General features: G+C 40.1%; 1 protein-coding gene across 3 annotated transcripts in view; it reads left to right on the top strand.

Moving 5' to 3' along the window:
- The window catches only part of LOC309660996 (uncharacterized protein), a gene marked incomplete at its 5' end in the record, with an annotated part of 141,599 nt that overhangs the window by 1,727 nt on the left and 120,713 nt on the right, over positions 1–19,159 (top strand). For all 3 annotated transcript variants that reach the window (XR_014263772.1, XR_014263773.1, XM_082462221.1), the window contains one exon: positions 2,690–2,831. Coding sequence is in view for 1 of the 3 variants with exons in the window: in XM_082462221.1 (XP_082318347.1) it covers positions 2,690–2,831 (142 nt within the window). The remainder of the gene's footprint in view (positions 1–2,689; positions 2,832–19,159) is intronic.

The following is a 19,159-nucleotide window of genomic DNA, read 5'->3' as shown; positions in this document are numbered from 1 at the left end:
TAATACAGGGTAATATTATCAATGGCATGATTTACTGAAGAGGACTGTGCCTTACACTTCCCTGGAGTTCTGTAGACAGAGAAGAAATTCTCATTTGTTTGGGGTAGTGCTGAATGCTTACTTGAAGGGCAGAGAATGGGCAAAAATTCCTTTCAAGGCCTCACCTGTAATAACCTCCAATGATTAGTCCCTATAGAATGACAGAAATATATGAGTTTGCAATTTTAAAAATAGCCATCTGGCCGTTTTCTGATCTGGCACATTACTTCAATTCTAGCCTTGCTACGTTTAAGATGATGACTTCGGTTTTTCTCAGTTTGAGTATCAAATGCATAGCCTCCTTGGGACCTATAGGTATACAAAGATGAATAAACATAGTTGGGAGGGGCCATCTCTATGCATGTTACAGCCTATTTTGAATAAAAACATTACAGAACTGTATTGCATAACTAAACCATATGGCAATATGTAATACATGCTATAATAAAGAATGATTTATTGGTTAAATCTGTGAGTGAAACTTTCTAAAATGATCAGCCAAATCATTTTCCTTGTCCTACTTGCTCACCTTCCTCCCCAGTTCATTCTTAGAGCTAAATCCCCTTAATTTCGAGTCTCAACATTACCCAACAGTTGCCGCAAAGCCTTCCGCAGTGTAGAAGTTTCAGTCTCTTCAATCTCATCTCGCTATTTTAACATATGAGACTAGCTGTTTGTTTCTGCTGTGTGGTGGTTTGGGAGTTTGTTGTAATCCCAGCAGCAATTTCAAATCTGGCAACTGGTACTCCCTTTCTGAAGTGTGGAGCAGCTACTTTGTGTCAGGTCCCCAGAGAGTTTACGCTTTGGGGAAAAAGCAATGAAACACTTGCAGGAAGGGTTATACCGGCTGAATTTTAAAGCACTTCAGTGGATTCAAGGCTCCAGTACATTTTAATGATCGTGGAGCCCAGAGCATAACCGGTCAATCTCTCAGAAAGTAGGTGTTCAGGATGAACCTTGCGGATTTTAGATATGCGTCACTGAGTGACCTTTAATTTACTCTGCGTCTTCAGAATTAGGTGGCGTGAAGAAAAATGAGGTAGACTGTAGATTTCTTTCCGTTTCAGATCAACCAAGTTACCTGCTGATAAAACAACATAAAAAATGAGCATGTTTATAACTATACTCATTTTGGTTACTGAGCAGTAAATTTTAGGGGCTGGAGCTCTGCTGGAATCTGAGCGTACTGATGAAAAGGGTAAAGAATTACCTTTAGCTTAGCTCTTTGTGAATGTATTTTATATATAAACACGTCTGAATGTCATTTAACATTTGCAGAACTGTCAGTTCACTTAGAGAATTGTACTTTTTATTCTTTCAACCTGATATTTATTCATATGTTATTTGAAATATGTGAAGAAAGTTCGAAACCTTTTTGAGTGTGTGTGTTTGTATGACTCAGTCCTTCGGCAACGCTATGGAAAAAACATTTTCTTAAATACTAATTATCAACACATTCGTTCCAATAACATTGTGCCTTTTATTTTTGTATTGAAATATTCTCACTATGAGCACAGAGAATTAGAGCTATATTGAAGTAGCAGAGGCATTCTGGAATCTGAGCTTTTCCTGTCTGAACTGAGTTAGCAGTTAAGAGGCATGTGTCAAAGGCATGTACTATTATGAGCTGATGAGAACATGGCTTCTTCTGGAAAAGGAGATGGGCATTTGGGCCTGGAAGTGCTTGTGGATTATATAGTTAGCGTTCCGGGCACAATGAGGGTAAAATGGAAAAAGGGTGGGTATCCTGTGAATGAATGAATGAGTGAATGAATGAGAAACGTGAAAGAATAGCCAGTACTATTGTTGACCACTGTGATTAAGTGATATTTTCTGTTACCCCTCCTGTGTTTTCTTAGTTCTCATAGAAGCCTGCAGAAATACTGTCAAGGAGATCTAGCTAAGTAACAATAGCAATGATATCAAAAAGAGTGTTTGAACACTGACAGTGGAGGCCCTGGAAGTAGAAACCCAAGCCTCCCCTCTTCCCTGCCAGGGATCCTGTAGTGATTGAAGCACAGACTGCATCTAGGATAGGTCTTTTCCAAGCTCAAGCTCAGCACACTGCTTTTTCTTTTCTTTTTTTTTTTGCTATGAAACATTGGTAAATAATTTAGTCTACTACCCCTCAGTTTCCTCATCTTAAAAAAAAAAAGATAATAATTGTTCCTACCTCATAGGGATGGCTTGAGTATTAAATAAGATAATCTATGGAAACTATTTAGTTCTTCACAGATATGAAGAATTTTCTAAGTATCAGTAATTATTATTAATATCACCATCATCATCATCATCCCTTCATCTGTGGAATCCTGACTGGTCCATCTATTCTCTTTTGGAGCCTTTAAAATTATCTGTCTGAAAATGGTATTGGACATTTGTTTTCCTGATCGCTGGTGTTCTTACCTACTGTTCATGTGACTGATGGAGACGCTGATCTGACCCACAGTGCTACTCTCAGGGTGTCTCAGCTCTGATGTCACCCTCTCTTTCCTTGTGTGGTCCCTGTTGTTTTTTCCTTATGAAATTTTTACCTGAGGGAAAGGATGTCCCTATCCCCACTAGCCTTAAGGTAGGCCTGGTGTTTGCGGTTTCTTAAAATACCTTGATATTAAAACAATACTTATTTGTCTTTCCCTTTCTCTTGTAGATATGTCTGCAAGATTCCCTCGGAATGAGTTGGAAAACAAGAAAGGTGGATGCTTTGTGTGCTGTACTCACAAATGCCACTCACTCCACTAGCACTCAGCCAGTGGGCCAGGCCAGACCTCAGTCACTATCCTCCACTTCAGGTATGTTTGCTGGTCACTCAGACCACATCTTAAGGTTTAAAAGGAGTGTTTTAATTGACCAAACCTCTTACTTGAAATTTGTAATTTTGTTACCGTAAACTCCAACTATCACTTCAAGTGGTAGGTTAGTTTGTTTATTTGAGATTTTTCTTGTTTTTTGAGGAAGGCCTATATCGCTATGAACTTAGCTCTGAGAACTGCTTTTGCTGCATCCCAAAGATTTTGTATGGTTGTGTTTTCATTGTCATTTGTCTCAAGGTATTTTTTAATTTCCTCTTTGATTTCATTGTTGACCCATTGGTCTTTTAGTAGCATGTTGTTTAGTCTCCATGTAATGGTTTTGTTTTTTTTTTTCCTCATTTCTTTTTCTGTGGTTATTTTCTAGTTTCATGCCATTGTGGTCAGAAAAGATGCTTGAGATAATTTCTATACCCTTAAATTTGTTGAGGCTTGTTTTGTGCCCTGGTACGTGGTCAGTCCTAGAGAATGTTCCATGTGCACTTGAAAAGAATGTGTATTCTGGTTTTTTTGGATGTCCAACTATCACTTCAAAAGATATCTTTTAAATTTCTCTGAGATTGCTGCTTGCTTCTCTATATATAAAGGAGACGGAGTAGAGACATGGGCAGGTTAAACGCTCAGGCTGACACATGGACATAACAGAGCTATTGCAAATGAAGTCTCAGAGCCTTGAATTTTGAATGGAAGCAGACTGCTATGGCTCTATTTTGTCACAAATATGTATAATGATACAAAGGGAAACAACTTGAAGCCCTAAAGAGGTGTTTTACATAATCATTTTGTTTAGCTGAACCATAATTCCATTGATCCTTGAGGTTGGAAATGGTTTAGGGGAATAGCACACTCTAAAGAAATTATAATGGTTTTCCTTTCAGCATGTATGTAGTTTCCTTATGGAAGACTTGTGCTTTTGACTATTTACAAGTCATTTTGAAGAGGCTGAGTGTAAGTCTAGTTAGTGACCAAACAGGGAAAATGCTGTTTATTTTTTTAATAATAAAAATCCAGTGGAGTAGATTAAGGGAACAATTCGTTACTCTGTCATGAGAGATTTCAGGAAAAAATTGCCAATTTTTTGGCAAAAAATGGCATTTAAAAAAATCAGTTGCACTCAATAGTATTGATTTGAGCAATGTTATGGGGAGTAGAGTATGTAAAAGAATGAAATTCACAGGGAGACAGAATGATAAAAAGTAAAGGCATTGCTCCAAAGCTACAGTATTTCTCATTCTTAGAAGGGACATGAGAATATGAAATAAAGTGATGACTGAAAGCAGAGGTACAACACTGGGTGTGCTGTTGTGTTGGTATAAATCATAAAAAATGTTCCACGATGTAAATGTTTAGGGTACTTTTATTGAATTATTGCAACAATAATAACGTGCCATGAAAGAAAGGCATCCACAGATATGCTAATTAAGAAAAGGCAACACACCGTAAACAGCGCACAAATCATAAAATATTTAGTTCGTGTTTGTTGAGAATCCAAAGAGGTTCTGTTTTAACTTTATAGGTGCAATTTGGCTGGAAAAGAGGTGTATGTGAAGCAGATTGTTAAATGCTCTTTTACTGTTACTTGATGTTTAACAAGGTGCTCCAGGATGATGAGAGGGAAGGACAACTTGACTTAAATACTCTTTTAAATCACTTTGATGAGTTTGAAGGCGGATATTGACCCGAAAAGAAGTGACTTTGCTTTGCAAATCACTTTGATGGGTATACAGTCTATTGGGCTGCCATTGACCAAGTGGATGTGGTTAAGTAGTTGGGAAGGTTAACTATACATTTGCTAGTACCTATGTTGTATCTGCATGCTAAACTCAGAATGAAAGATGAATGAGACCCATACCTCACTCCTTAAGTGGCTTTAAAGGTATCCCATCAAATTGTCATTGTTCTCTCTACATCTAGACATGAGGGAACTTAACTAAGCATGAATGGAAAATGTCATTTCCATTGTCACATCTTAGGGTTAATCGAAATGAGCTGACAGAATGTATTGTATATTTTCTCATTTGTTGTTTTCTTTCTCCTTCGTCAGTATTTCAGTATTTCTAGTCTTTGAACCAGGCGTATGTTATAAAATCTTTGGACCCTGAACTTTACATTTTCTAAGTAACATGCCTAAATTACTTTTGCTTCTGTGACTTTGCAGATAATAAAATTTGCTTCTTAATCTCTTTCCTTTCCATTATGATCATAAGACTCTCTCTTCAGAATTGGTAAGGAGATACTGAAAATGGATCAAAGCACTATGCTCAGAACTGCTATTTTGGGAACTCCACGTCCCTTTATCTGTCGACAACTCTTTTTGTGTTCCAAGTCCTATAATGATCAGGGCAGTTTTAGCCTAGTGTTAACAACTTTGTAGACCAGTTTCTTTAACTCGGTTTCCTCACTATTGCATGAATCCTAATCCTAGCAAGATTACTAGTACAGGCATGAAATTGTCTGGAAGTGTTGAAGGTTTTGCACCAAGCTAGTGCTCTGGCTGAAGAAATTCCTCAGAGGGTATGCTTGCAGGGGCACTTTATAGAAGAGCATTTTGTCCCCTAATTATAAATTTGCTATTAAAAACTCTCAAGGCCGGACAAGGCATATAGATCCAGCTTATCACCTGAAAGAACTCAATCTTACTCTATCCGGTTAGAAATATATTTGGAACGTATCCAGAGTGCAAACATTTCTTTACTGTTCCCATCAGGTCATATTTGCTCCATGTAGAGACTATTTTGAATCAATGCTAGAAGTACAGTATCTTCTTTTGCATCCTTCCTTGTTCCTTTTTCATGTCTCCCTTCTGGAAGTGCCAGTTTTATCCTTCCCACTCCCTTTGTAATGAAACCAACTCATCTCATTTTTGTTGTCACTTTTTGTTGTCTCCCCTGGAATTGGCATCAGAAATCTCATTTTGCTCTGAATGTCACATTCTTCAGAGAAAAGTGTTAATGATACTATGGTGGTTTTGTACTGTGTTCAGCCTTGGTAAGGATGAACTAATTTCCTAAAATTTGTTTTCCTGTTTGTTTCTGGTTAGGATGAGATCAGGAGGGATTCTTGTGGGAGATTTGGAGGCAGGAAGTGAAGTGGCAGCCATTTTGCATCTCCCACATGCCACTGACCTGCCGTGTCACCTCACTGGTGAGGTGTTAGTAGGCTGGCAACATTCCACCTTCTGCTAGATCAGACTTAAGCTTCTCTGACTCCTGGGCCAAGTGTGTGTGCTTGGCTCCACGAAGAAGGGCCCTAGTCTCTGTAGGACGCCCCTATCACCAAGGTCACACAAGCATAAAGAACTGACAAGGGCTTCCCATTGTCCCTTTGGGCTCCAGCTCATGAGTTTCAGCTTGCTTTTGCTCTCTACCACATTTGTCTATCTTTCCTTCCCAACTGTTTGCCCTGTGAGCTTCAAGCTCCAGAATCAAATGCAAAGACAAGTACTTAATCAGCTCCCCAGAATTCCATAAGGCCAAATTTTTGTAATAAATCGCTTCATATTTATTATATTTATATACTTACCTATATATTGGCCCTAGTGGTTTTGCCTCTAATAAAATCCTGACTGATACTAATTTGGTACCATAAATGGTTCTAGAAGGACAGAATCTTCAGAATGAATCGGTTCTGGGTTTTCTGGAATTGGTTCTTTGATCGGATAGGCTCTAAAGGTATTAATGACGCTGTTTCTAGTGGTTAAAAGGGTACCGATAGGCTGTGCCATGCAACAGTGAAACAGTTACATAAATTATCATCTTTAGATACTTGTAATCAAACAACTATAGAAGGCAAGGCTCCAGGTGACCAATTATTTGCTATCATAAAAGCTTTCATTAAAAATAGGAGGATAATGGCATTGGTTGCTTATAACTGTGCTGGAGAACTTGGGGAAAATGTATGACAAGCATAAGGGTTTAAATTCCCAGATCAAAGTCTGCCCAAAGGATCTGAAAGCTTCTTTGACTTCCCTGAAAGAAGTACGTATGTCCTGTAGTTACAGCGCTGAGATTTCTGGAAATCAAACCTCAACTCTGATCTTGAGGGTGACTGAATTACAATGCAGATGATTTCCCAAACTCATAGGCTCTCTTTTATTAAAGTTAAGGCATTGGTTGGGAAGGAATGGGATTGTGAAAATTGGGATAGGGACATAGGGGTAGATACTAATGATGCCAGAATCTTGAACCCCTCAATTTTGTCAAACCTTTGTGGCAAGTTGACGCATCCGTGTCTGAGGAACGTATAGAAGCTTCCTCTGAGTTGGTTGACTTGTAAGACACTGCTGCTGCTGCTTAGGACATAATTCCACAAACCCTTCCGGTTTCTAGATCTATTAGCAGCCTCACGTCTCAGCGGGACCCAAATGGGTGTGGTAAAAGTGTGACCTGTGAGGCATATAATACATACGAAAATAATTGCATGATTTTTCCAATTTATAGTGCCGAACCCGGGGAATACGTGAGGGAAAGGAACTTCAGGGTGTACGATCAAGGTAGAAGGAGTATAAAATTGGAACAGGAAGAATTTACCAGAATTTATGAAGCTTCGTAAAGCAAAAATCCCAAATTTTGCTTCGTAAGCAAAAATCCCAAATCAATGTTTTAGCTTGAGGGGCTGAGAATTGCTCTCTTCGCTTGGTTGGTTGACTGAAACGTGGACTCAAAGGTAGCCTACACTAAATAACATGGAAACACCAGGATCTCCTGGTGCATTGCAGAGAAGGGTATCTTCTCAAAGGCTTACGAAAATTGGAAAGGTAGAATGGATTTATCATGTAAGACCCGGTCACCAGTCTGCGAGGGTCCAGGGGACTTTCCCTTCCACGTGGCTTTGATAAATATATTTTTCAAGAGTTCTGTGATGGTTCTTTTCTGTAGGTCAGAAATTACAGTGGGGACTGCTGCCATCAAACCGGGATCTTGAAACGTAATGAGGATGGCAGGATTCCATGGTGGCAGAGGACAAGGGGAGGCACCTAACCCGTCAAAGACTAGTAGACAGGCTTATCATAACAGGCAGCAGAGCCAAAGCCACAATCAGAATAATCTGACTCACAGAGATTGTTGGCATAGGCTGAGTGATTGATCATGGCGTTCCCTAGAACTAAAATAGTCAATCCTTGTTATTTGCAGATTTTGCATTTGCACATTTGCCTACTTGCTAAAATACTTTTGTCAACCTCAAAAGCAATACTTAGCAGCATTTTGCAGCCATTCATGGACATATGCGTACACAGAGGACGCTCTCACCCCAGCTGAAGCGAACGAGGCAACTCTCTGCCTTCTTTGTTGGTATGAGTCATGCTCTTGGCCATGGGTTCAATGTTAATGAATAAAATATATAAATAAGGTGTCTTTAAACAGAAACACATATAAAACAAGGCTCTGTGTTGAGAGGTTGATGAAAATATGACCAGAGGCTGGCCGGACCCTAACTCTGTATTCTTCCTAGGAGCAGTCGTTTCGTATTTGCTAATTCAGTGTTTGTGGTGACTTGAAACATAACGAAAATCAACTATAGATGATAATGAAGTTTTACTTTAGACATTATTTTTCTGCTTATATTGATAGAGAATTTGATTCAAGAAAATTGTCACAGTCTCATAACCATTTCCCATACTTGAACTGGTCTACAGACCCTGAACCCTTTGAATAAAGGGGACGTTGGGTCCCCTTGGGGAAAGATCTTGCTATATTGCCCCAGATTTACAGTGTCAGTCACCCTCCCAGCCTTCCTCAATGGGACCTATAGGCATTGACCAGGTTTTTTGTGTATTTTTATGGATTACTGGACACTGGCTCTGAAATCACATTAATTCCTGGAAATCCAAAATGTCACTGTGGTTCAGTGGTCAGAGTAGGAGCTTGTGGAGGTTAGGTGATCAGTGGATTTTGGCAGTGGATCCAGTAGGTCCCCAAACCTAGTCTGTGGTTATTTATCCAGTACTGAAATGTGTAATCGGAGTAGACATCCTCAGAGACTGGTTCCCTGGTCTGTGAAGTGAGGAAATTCACTAGAACTGCCTCTATCTACAAAAATTGTGAACCAAGAGAAATGCCATATTCCTGAAGTGATCAATAGGCATGAGTGGCACCATCAAGAACTTAGAAGTTGGAGTGTTTGTGATTTACCTGATAGATAGCTACTCACCTTCACAAAGAGCACAAAAAATAGTACATTTTCAGCTGGCAGGGCCAACGATACACTTTCACTGCCCTACTTCGGGGATATGTGAACGTCTCAGGACCTGTGTTGTAATCTATACCACAGGGATGTCCTTCAGTTTCCTCCCATAGGACATTACGCTCATTCATTACGATGATTATGTGATTCTGCTTGGCCCTGGTGTGCAGTAAGTAGCAACTACTCTAAACACATTGGTAGGATACATGAATGATGGTGAGAAATAAATCACACCAAAGTTAAGTGGTCTTCTAGCTTGGAGAAGTTGCTAGGTATCCAGCTGTATAGGGGGATGCTGAGATAGCCCTTTCAAGGTGAAGGGCAAGTTACTGCGTCTGACCCATCCAACCACTAAGAAAAAGGCACAGTACCTAAGTAGGCATTTTTGGATTCTGAGAACAACACAAGACTCATTTGTGAATGTTACTCTGACCAATTTATCGAGTGACCCAGTAAGGGGCCAGCTTTGAGTGGGGCTCAGGACAAGACAAGGCTCTGTGCAAGCGGCTCTGCCACGCGCACCACGTGACACAGCAAACCTGATGATGCTGAAAGTGTCAGGGACAGAGAGGGAGGCAGCTTGGAGCCTTCAGCGGGCTCCCTAAAAGCGGCACACACAGCGCTTAGGATTTTGAAGTAAAGCTAGGCCATTCTTTGCAAAAAGACTACCACCTTCTTTCGAGAACAGCTTCTGGCTTGCTACTGGACCTTAGAGGCACTGAAACCTTGACCATGGCATGCTGTGTTACCATGTGACCCGAGCTGTCCTTCCTGAACTAGGTGTGTTCTGACACACTATGCCATGAAGTCCGGCATGCACACCGGCGCTGTGTGACAAAATAGAACCAGGTGCTGAAGGCACAGGGAAATTGCATGAGAAGGTTGACCAGATGACTCTTACTTCTGATACGTTGTTTTCTCTTTCTCAACCTGTCCCTAAGGCCACTTGGGGAGTTCTCTATGGTCAATTGCCTGAAGGCGGAAAATGTAGGAACTACCCACAATTCATAGACTGTGGCCAAGTTTTTGGCCAGATGGTCAAAGGGACATAGAATATGGAGATATTTGTGTCCTGTGTGAATGCTCACCAAGTGGTGACCTCAGGACAGAAGGATTTCAATAACTACGGGATGGAATGATTCAGTCAGCCTCCTACCCCATTGTCTAATGGGCTCACAAACTAAGTGACCACGATGGCAGGGTGAGATTACATGTTTCCATTCACCAAGGCCAGTCTGATGACAGTTGCTGCTACGTTATGTCAGCAAATGAGATCAACACTGAACCCTGACATGTCACCATTCCCTGGGGGTGTCAGCAAGCTACATGGTAGCAGGTTGATTGCATAGGACTGCTTCCATAACGGAAGGGGCAGTGTTTTGTTCTTACTGAGTAGACACTTGCCCTGTAGATACGGATTTGTCTTAGATGTCCTCGATGTTTCTGCCAAAACTACCATTTGCGGAATTATAAAACATCTTGTTCCTCCTTTCCATGTTTTTTTTTTAACGGTAAACTAGCTGTCCTATGGCTTAGCTTCTGTCTCTAATGGAGCAATCAGCCTCCTATTAATTGCTTAACACTTAAATTTCCATTGTTTTCAAAGCCCCCTTAGTCTTGAACCATCCCATCCTTTGTCATAAAGTCATTTCCTTTGGAGGGACCTTCGGTGTACTCTGTTGGTATGTCCTGCCCCTTCTCTGTACAAAACTCGGAGCCATTGTCCCAGAGCTGGAACTGTGACCCACTTCTTTTGGTGTGACCCCCTTCATTATGGGCAGGGCACTGGGCAAGATTGGTAGTTTCTGGTGTTCCTGGCTTGCCTCTCCTAGCGTGAAGCCTCTATCCACCGAATGAGCTGGGGTGCGATGATGGAGACCCCGGTATTCTCAGCCTGCTATACCTGGGCTGGAGCCTCTGCCTAACAGTGGGGGCTTTTTGGAGAGCCCCCCAGCCCTTGTCTGCACTGCTCTGGAATTTAGTCTGTCTGACCCAGGCTGTGGGGTGATGGGAAATACTAGTGGCTCCTGGGGAGATACGCAGCCCTTGAGCTGAGGGGTGAGGGAGTTCCCTCTTGTTGGTCACACCCACCTGGAATGCTTCTTCCATTAGCTGAGCTGTGCAGAGTATTGGGGGTGAGCAGGTCATGGCTCAAGTGCCACAGATTCTTACTGTTCCTACCAAGATGTAATAGACTTTCTTGAGTAAAGTTTTCTTTGTTTGATATATGTCCTTAGGACTGTTTCCGAGACTTAAACATTTTTTTTGGTAATGTTTACCAACCATAGTTGATTGACCAGAGAGCCAGTCCACAGAACTCCTCACGCTGCCTTCCTGGACCTGTATCTCCACGTTAGCTTGCTTTTGGTCGCACTTGGGACATTACTGTATCTTGTTAGGTGGAGGCGTGGCTTTGCTACGGTTATTGGAGGTTAAGTATGATTTACTAAGATGTGTATGTATGCCAAGTTGAAAAGGGGTTGATTGTGGTCATTTTGTATCGTGTCAGTTTGGCTGGGCTGGACCGTTTCCCAGAACTCTCTTTCCTACACTTACCTGGTTAGGGTGGACCGCGTGAGAGAGTCTTCTGGGACATTTGGAAAGCCAAGATGTAGCAACAGCTATTTCACACACGCTGTTGCTTATTTGACGACTCATTTTGTTGCTAGGAGGCAACCACCAGGCCTGCAACTGTTCCATCTTTCTCTGGAGCCTTATTCAATTTCTCTGGTTCCTAGATCAGAGGTGAAGATTTCACATGTCCCACCTTCTGCAGTTCTACCAAGTTCCAAGGCAACAAGTCACAGATTTCTGTTGATTGTCGTGGGCTTTGCTTGTGTTTGTGGTTCCAGTATATTCTTGCTCTTTCTTCCAGACTTTTAATTCTAGCATCAGATATGAGGGCAGCACTTCACAGATACTGGTGAACCAGCTCCCACAAGTCTGTAAAGTCAAATTCCTATTTAAAAAGCATTATTTAGATAATAATAAAGGGATCAACACAAGAAAAGGATATAACATTTTTTTAACATACATTCACCTAATGTGGGAGCACTTAAATATATAAGGCATAAATGAACAGAGGTAAAGGGAGGAATTGACAATAATACAATAATAGGGTGCTTGAACACAAAAAAATAATTATTTATGTATCTCCTAGTGTTTCTGCTTCTTTGAAACCTCAATGATATAAACATCAGCAAACCTTTCTCTTGTTTACATTGAAGAACTTTCTCAACATGACTCCAGAGCACAACCGTGAAAAAACAGTAAACAAAAACACTTGAGTGTTTTTGAGAGGGGCAAAGCATCTGGTGTGGATAGCGAATAACCTCCTGTATCCGATTATAGAGAACGTGAAGAAACTTGACTCAGTACATTGTAAAAACCTGGTCCCTCTTCTGTGGCGTATTCCCCTTCACGTAGACATGACCAAGTCCTGTGGTGGCCAAGACGCTCTTTCCCTGGGGCTGAGCAGAGCATCTGTGCCCTGAGATGGTGTGTGTGGCCTAGATGAATGATTAATAAAGAAAGAAAAAACTCCAACCTGCTGTTGCAGACACACTTGGGCTGTTGGAGACTTTTCTCCAGAAACACATAATGGGTAAGAATCTTGGCTTTGCCAGTTTGAGACCTTAAGAAAGTTACTTAACCCCTTGTGTCTCAGTTTCCTTGTAACTCATACAATTTTTGTAGGGATTGCAGAGTTTATGCTAGCTATTATTATGATGTGCCCACCTCCCTCAGCCCTTCCGTGTCCCTCCACATGGGACGTTTGGGATAAGCTGAGGAGATTCTCAGGCAGTCCTTCCCAGCCGACTTGCTCTGGGACTGTTTAGGTTCTGCTGTTGGGGTCCCTGGACTTCTCAAGCACCGGTGTTTCCATTCTTGGTTTCTGTCGTTTCCAGAGCTTGTTCTGGTTTTTGCGGGCTCTCCTTACGTTGGCCCAGCATTCAGACTCTTTGCTCAGAGCCACAGAAATTTTTTTGCCAAGAGGAAATAGTCTTTCCTTGCAATGTAATGTTTCTTTGTGCCCTTTTGGAGGGGTTTGGGCCTTTGGGATGCTTAAGAGCCGTGCTTTTATAGGTATATTGCGCCCTCTGCTGGCAACATTTATAATACCAGCAGTAACAGGGCTGAGATCTTGCTGTGTGCCTGGCACAGTGCAAAATTTGTACACATTACTTCATTTAACTTTCACACCAGCTCTATCAGTGGCATCTTACAGACGAGGAAACTAACGCTTAGAGGGAGTAACTTGACCATCAAACAGCTGGTGAGCCAGCATTAGACCCAAGTTGTCTGGCTCTAGAAATTGTGCATTTCATCACTATTCTACAAGAGTAGCTACTTTGAGCTCTATTAGGTTTTGCATATAAATCTTTCCTACTTCCTAACGAATACGTATTGAACTTCTGTTCCATGTGGGACCGTCCCAAAGGAACTTAAACTCACATATTCAGAAAAAATATCTACCTCATAGGATTGTTGTGAGAAGTCAAGGAAATATTTTAATGTAAACAATCCAGCATAATATCTGACATGTAGTAGGTCCTAAATAAATATTACAGCAAGTCCCCTATATACGAACCTTCAAGTTGTGAACTTTCAAAGATGCAGACGTGTGTTCCCATGTCCAGTCATGTAAGTTAGTTCACGTGTCTGGTGTACATTGTCACGTGTGTACAAGTGGTACGCACTCTACAAGTGGTTGTGCTTTTGTGTATGTTACAGTACTGTATAGAGTACAGTACTACAGTATCTTAATTGCAAGCCTAGGATGTCCGGAAGCAAGCGTAAAAGCAGCGGTGATGTAGCTGGTAGCGCTAAGAAGCGCCAGGAATTGGGGACCCAGAGAAAGGACGAAGAGAGACAAGAGGAAGAAGAAGTAACTGAAGAACCAAAGAGATTCACGGCGCAGGAAATGGCAAGGGGATTTTTCTTTATTTGAGGAGGCACTGTTAGTTTTGAGGCACGGGACCTGAACGTAGAACGGTACACGAAGGTTACAGCAGCCATTCAGAATGCAATCCAGTGCTACCATGTCATCTATGATGAGAAAAAAAGAGCTACTACCCAGACATCACTGGATCATTTTTTCAAGAGGGTAGGTAGACTTGAATCCAGCAAGGAACCAGAACCTGTGCCATCAGCGTCAGGCGTGAGTGAAATTGCAGCTTGCCCTCTGTCTCCTATTGCTGACAATCCTTCAGCTCTACCATCTCCCACCTCCTCTCCCTCCTCCAGTCAGGAACTCTCCTGGCCTGTTCACTCGATGCCAGCCTCTGTATGCCAGCTGTTGTATCGTACTACTGTACTTTTCAAGGTACTGTAAGATTAAAAATGTTTTCTTTATTTTTTGTGTTTGTTTTTTATGTATTATTTGTGTGAAAAGTATTATAAACCTATTACAGTACAGTACTATATAGCCGATTGTGTTAGTTGGGTACCTAGGCTAACTTTGTTGGACTTATGAACAAATTGGACTTACGAATGCGCTCTTGGAACGGAACTCGTTTGTATGTAGGGGACTTACTGTTCCAGATCTTTCTAGTGCCTTTTTCCTGTAGCCTGAGGGCATCTTTCTGGAGAACTAAAGACATTTTAATCCCCTTTTTGTCACAGAATCCTAAACTTCATGATTTGAATCCATCCTCAATTCTAGAATCTTCATTCACCTCAGTTTCCCCACCCCCATGCTTATCATAAGACCTACAGGCCTTGATTCAAATAAGATGCCTGATGACTTGCCTTGATATGTCAGGGTTGACAAGAGAGAGACAAGATCAGCTGCTCTTACTTGCCAGCTTCCTTGTTCCCGATTGAGTAATGTCAACCCTAGTTCATGTTTGCAAATCTCTTTTTAAGTGTAGGTTTGTTTGTACACCAACAAGGTGATTCAGGATGACTGTCATTTAGATTAGTATATAATCTAGTCATTCTGGATTAGTCAATGGGAAATATAAATCAGCATACCTGCTATCAAATCAAAATATGAGTGGCACACCTGCTATCCTATCAAAATGGCTTGCAACATATGTATTCATTGTTTCCAGAAAGTGAGGGACATTGAGTTTGCCTTTGTTTCTGATGCTGACTTTGCTAAAAGTGAGGGATATCTAAATGCTCTAGGCCTTTGCGTTTTTAACCTTTCTGTGCAACTTAAGGGGTTTGGACCCAGTGATCTCTGAGGTTCCTTTCTCTTGAATTCAATGGTTTTCAGATTTCAGATTTCATCCTTCATCGTTGCTAGAGAAAAACCTTGACGTTCTGCTGGGTGTTTCGCAACTAGATGGAGAAATAGGCACTAGGGTTATTGTTTGCATATAACTTAAACTGTCATTAATAACATACGAGTTAGATGTGTGATACTTTTAGTGACATCTTACAATGTTTTTATTGCAAGTGAATCATTTTCTTAAATCTTGGGTTATCAGTGATTATTTAAAAAGAGCTTGAATATAAAAGAGCTTTTACATAACTCTTGATAGGAAAGTATAATAGGTTTGAAATGCAATGGAAAATATTTTATAACTATAGATTTCACAGATGTATTTTTAAATTGTAACATATACTATTTCTTATTACAGTATCACCATTCTATATGTAATTATGGATATTGCTGAATAATTTAAGTAGGTTAGTTATGATTAACCATAGCAAGAATGTTTTAAATTTGCCACTCCCTTTGTGGGAGGATAGTTGGCCTTCTTGAGGCTAGTGATCAATGTCTCTGATCCAGATCCTCTTTGTAAGAGAAGAATAAACTACAGAGGATTTGAGGATAATCTTATCAAAAGGATTAAAAGATAGTATGTAATGTAGGGGAAGTATGATTTGTCTGGAGAATGAAATGGCTCACATAGTTATTACTTTGCGTAAGTGTAGTACAATAGACTGATTCCAGCTTCCAGCTTACCAGGATGAAATATTATAGTTTCTGAAATGCGCAGGTATAGTAAACCCTTGCCTATCCATCCTTTTGTTTGCTGACATTTTGTGTGGTAATTAGTATGCAAAGGAAGTCTGCACGTGTCTGTGGGATGAACCCCTACACCTGCTCTCCCGGCTGTCTCTTTCAACGGATTGCATTCAGGACGATACAAAATACTTCTGTTTTCAATCCAGAATAGTCATATTGGTAATATGGCATGGCTCACTAATAAGTTATTCTGAATCACAAACCGTGTGGCCAGAAGACAAGGAAGTTCCAGAAGCAATGAGGGGAAAGAGACCCACACTCACAACAGCAAGATTTACATGTCATTCTGCTTGTCTCGATTCCAACCTGTAGTAGTCTCTATTTGACTGTGTATTTAAAAAAATAAGTGAAGTCAAAAAATATGAATTTATGTGTCTCAGGGAAAGCCCAGTAAACTTTGCTTATGTTGGAAAGATAAGAACTACTAGGTAACGATTTCCACCTCTCACCATTTGCTACCAACTCTGAGAACATTGTACCCTTCAAAGGCCATTCATTTCCCTCCCAGGACATGGGACCTAGTGTCCTATGGCACATATATCATGCACCAGCATGATTTATATGCCTACATATTAGAATTCCCTTGCTTCGCAGATGAAACAGCAACCGAATACAAAGTTATATATTTGGGGTGAGAGTACAGACATAAACAGTGAAAGTCTTAATATTAATTATTATACAACTGAAATAGAGAGCAAGGGGCAGAGGAGAGTTAAAAAAAACAGAGCAAATAAAATAAAGCCTTTAAGTCATTTTGCTTATCTGAATTTCTTATTCCAGCTATAATTCTCCTTATAAATCAGTGCTTTCTAATCTTGCTCTTAATGCAATGCTCAAGCTTACTGGGCTGAATAATAATTTTGTCCTCAGGTCGAGAGAATGGAGAAGGCATAAACAGACCTTCTAGATAATCGCATCAGCCTTCCCTACCATCCCAATGCCATGCCAGCATTTCAAGTAATGTCCCTTTTGTCTTGCTGAGAAAAATCATTTCATGATTTATTACACTGGATTAAAGAGTGTATGCATTCTGGGGCTAGAACATGACTAAAGGGCAGTCCGGCAGAAAGGATGTCGAAACAGTCGGTACGTTTAAATTTTTCTGAATTCCTTAAATAAACGTTTGGGGCTGCTTTCCCAAGAAAACAATCAGATGATAAAACAGACAAGAGTTACATAAACTACAGATGATGGTATCTAGTTATCTCCATATTCTAGAATTAAGATAGGAAACTGGTTCTGCAGAAAGCTCTCTTTTTTGAGATGTTTCATTACCATTTGTCAAAATGAATTCCCTAATATGTGACTTCTTTCAATATCATTGTCACTGAGGTTGAGAGCCAGCCTGGGTTTTTGCACCAGTTGTTCCAGTGCACAGAAAATGCTGTAAAAATGAGCCTATAGTGTTTTTTTCCCCAGGTATCCCTTTTAAAAGGTACAAAATCAAAGTTTATTATCATTATCTATGCTCTCCATGCCTCAACTAAGAGATGGGCTTCAGGCAGTCTGACAGTGATGAAATTTGATTTCTCGTTTCTATGATGGTCTCTCTCCAGATAAGTAAGTTAGCTGTTCCATCTACTTATTACTCAATTGATGGCCTCTTTGATTAAATAAGATGACAAGGTTCCTCCTTAAGATGAACGTTAAATTGTTAAAAGCCAAAGAAAGATTTTTATTTATTTTTGATGCCTCACGTGGAAAGCTGAATCCTCTACTATATACTCCAGTAAATGTAATATTTAAATATTTAAAGGTTTCAGCGGAAACCAGTTCTATTCTTCTAACAACACAATCTATTCACTCTTTTCAACTGAGGAATTTCACAAGATTTTGTGAGGAGAAGGAGAAAACCTGCTAAGCCAGCCAATTATCTGTTTAAGTTAGATTATTTATCACAGAGGTGGTGGGTATTGTGTTCTACCCCCATTCATTCCTGTGTATCATTTGTACACTTTATTAAAACATAAATTCAAAATAAAAAAGGAAACCATGGCATCTCATCATCAGCAAAGTTATATTGATAACGGAAACCTTATGTTTTCTAAGAACTCATCTATTCTGAAAGCCTAATTTTCAAGAGTTAAACTTTGATTCTTATATAAGTTGAGTCAAAGATTTACTGAACTCATTAATGGGGTAACCAATAGGATGATAAAACTGACTATAATTACTTCTATCTGTAGATTTTTTAATCACTGAAAAATAGAATATTGACATACAATTGCTAAATTAAATAAAAACTCATTAATGCCCTTTAGGGATTTGTGGGTATGGCTTTTGACTGATGAAATAAACCTCAGTGAGATTCACAGAAGGCCACAGAGTTCTTGGGAGAATTATATCAGCAGGAACACTGTCAACTTGGACTGAGAGAGAACAGTACAAAATAAAAGGTCACTCAACCCTAGAGAGCAGACTGAGAAAACAGCACATCTGCAAACTTGTGCTAACTTTCTTAAAAAAGCAAACATTTTGAGAAACATTTGTTGCTTCAAGTCACTAAGTTTTGGGGTAATTTGTTACTCAGTTATAGATAACTAAGACACAATGAAAGGTTCAGTGTTGTATTTGAAATAAATGGCTTACACATAATTTAGAAATAGAGATAAGAGAGGTACACAGACATCCATAACAGAAAGATAAGTGTCATAAGAGAAGCTCATAGGAAGTCTTACCCCGACTTGTTGAAAAAGAGTGAGCAAAGAACACATCTGGCCATAGGGACAAGAATAGGCAAGCGAGATGTTGTGTGAGAAGTAGTCATTGAAAACACAGCAGCTGGATTTGAAACCTAACTTTGCTAGTTATGAGTAGTGCATTCTGGGGCTAGTCAACGTTCTTTGCCAGTTTTTTTCTAGGTATAAAATGTGAGGATGAAAAAGGATGAAGACATCCATCTTGTTTGCCCAGGACAGCCTGCCTTTATGCCACTTCCTTGGCATATATGTCAATAGTGTTCTCTCTTACTCTCAATAAAGTCTTGGTTTGGGTGATAAGTTATATGGTGAAACTATTAATTGAAATAATACATATGCAATTTTGAAAGTTATATTTTAAAAAAAAACTCCAAAATTTACCCTTCACAACAACCGTAATTAACAGTTAGTGAAATTTATCCAGTTCATCCTTTGTACATATATAC

The sequence above is a fragment of the Balaenoptera physalus genome (assembly GCF_965194825.1).
Source record: "Balaenoptera physalus genome assembly, chromosome: 5".
Classification (NCBI taxonomy): Eukaryota; Metazoa; Chordata; class Mammalia; order Artiodactyla; family Balaenopteridae; genus Balaenoptera; species Balaenoptera physalus.
This window is presented reverse-complemented; position numbering and strand designations above follow the sequence as displayed.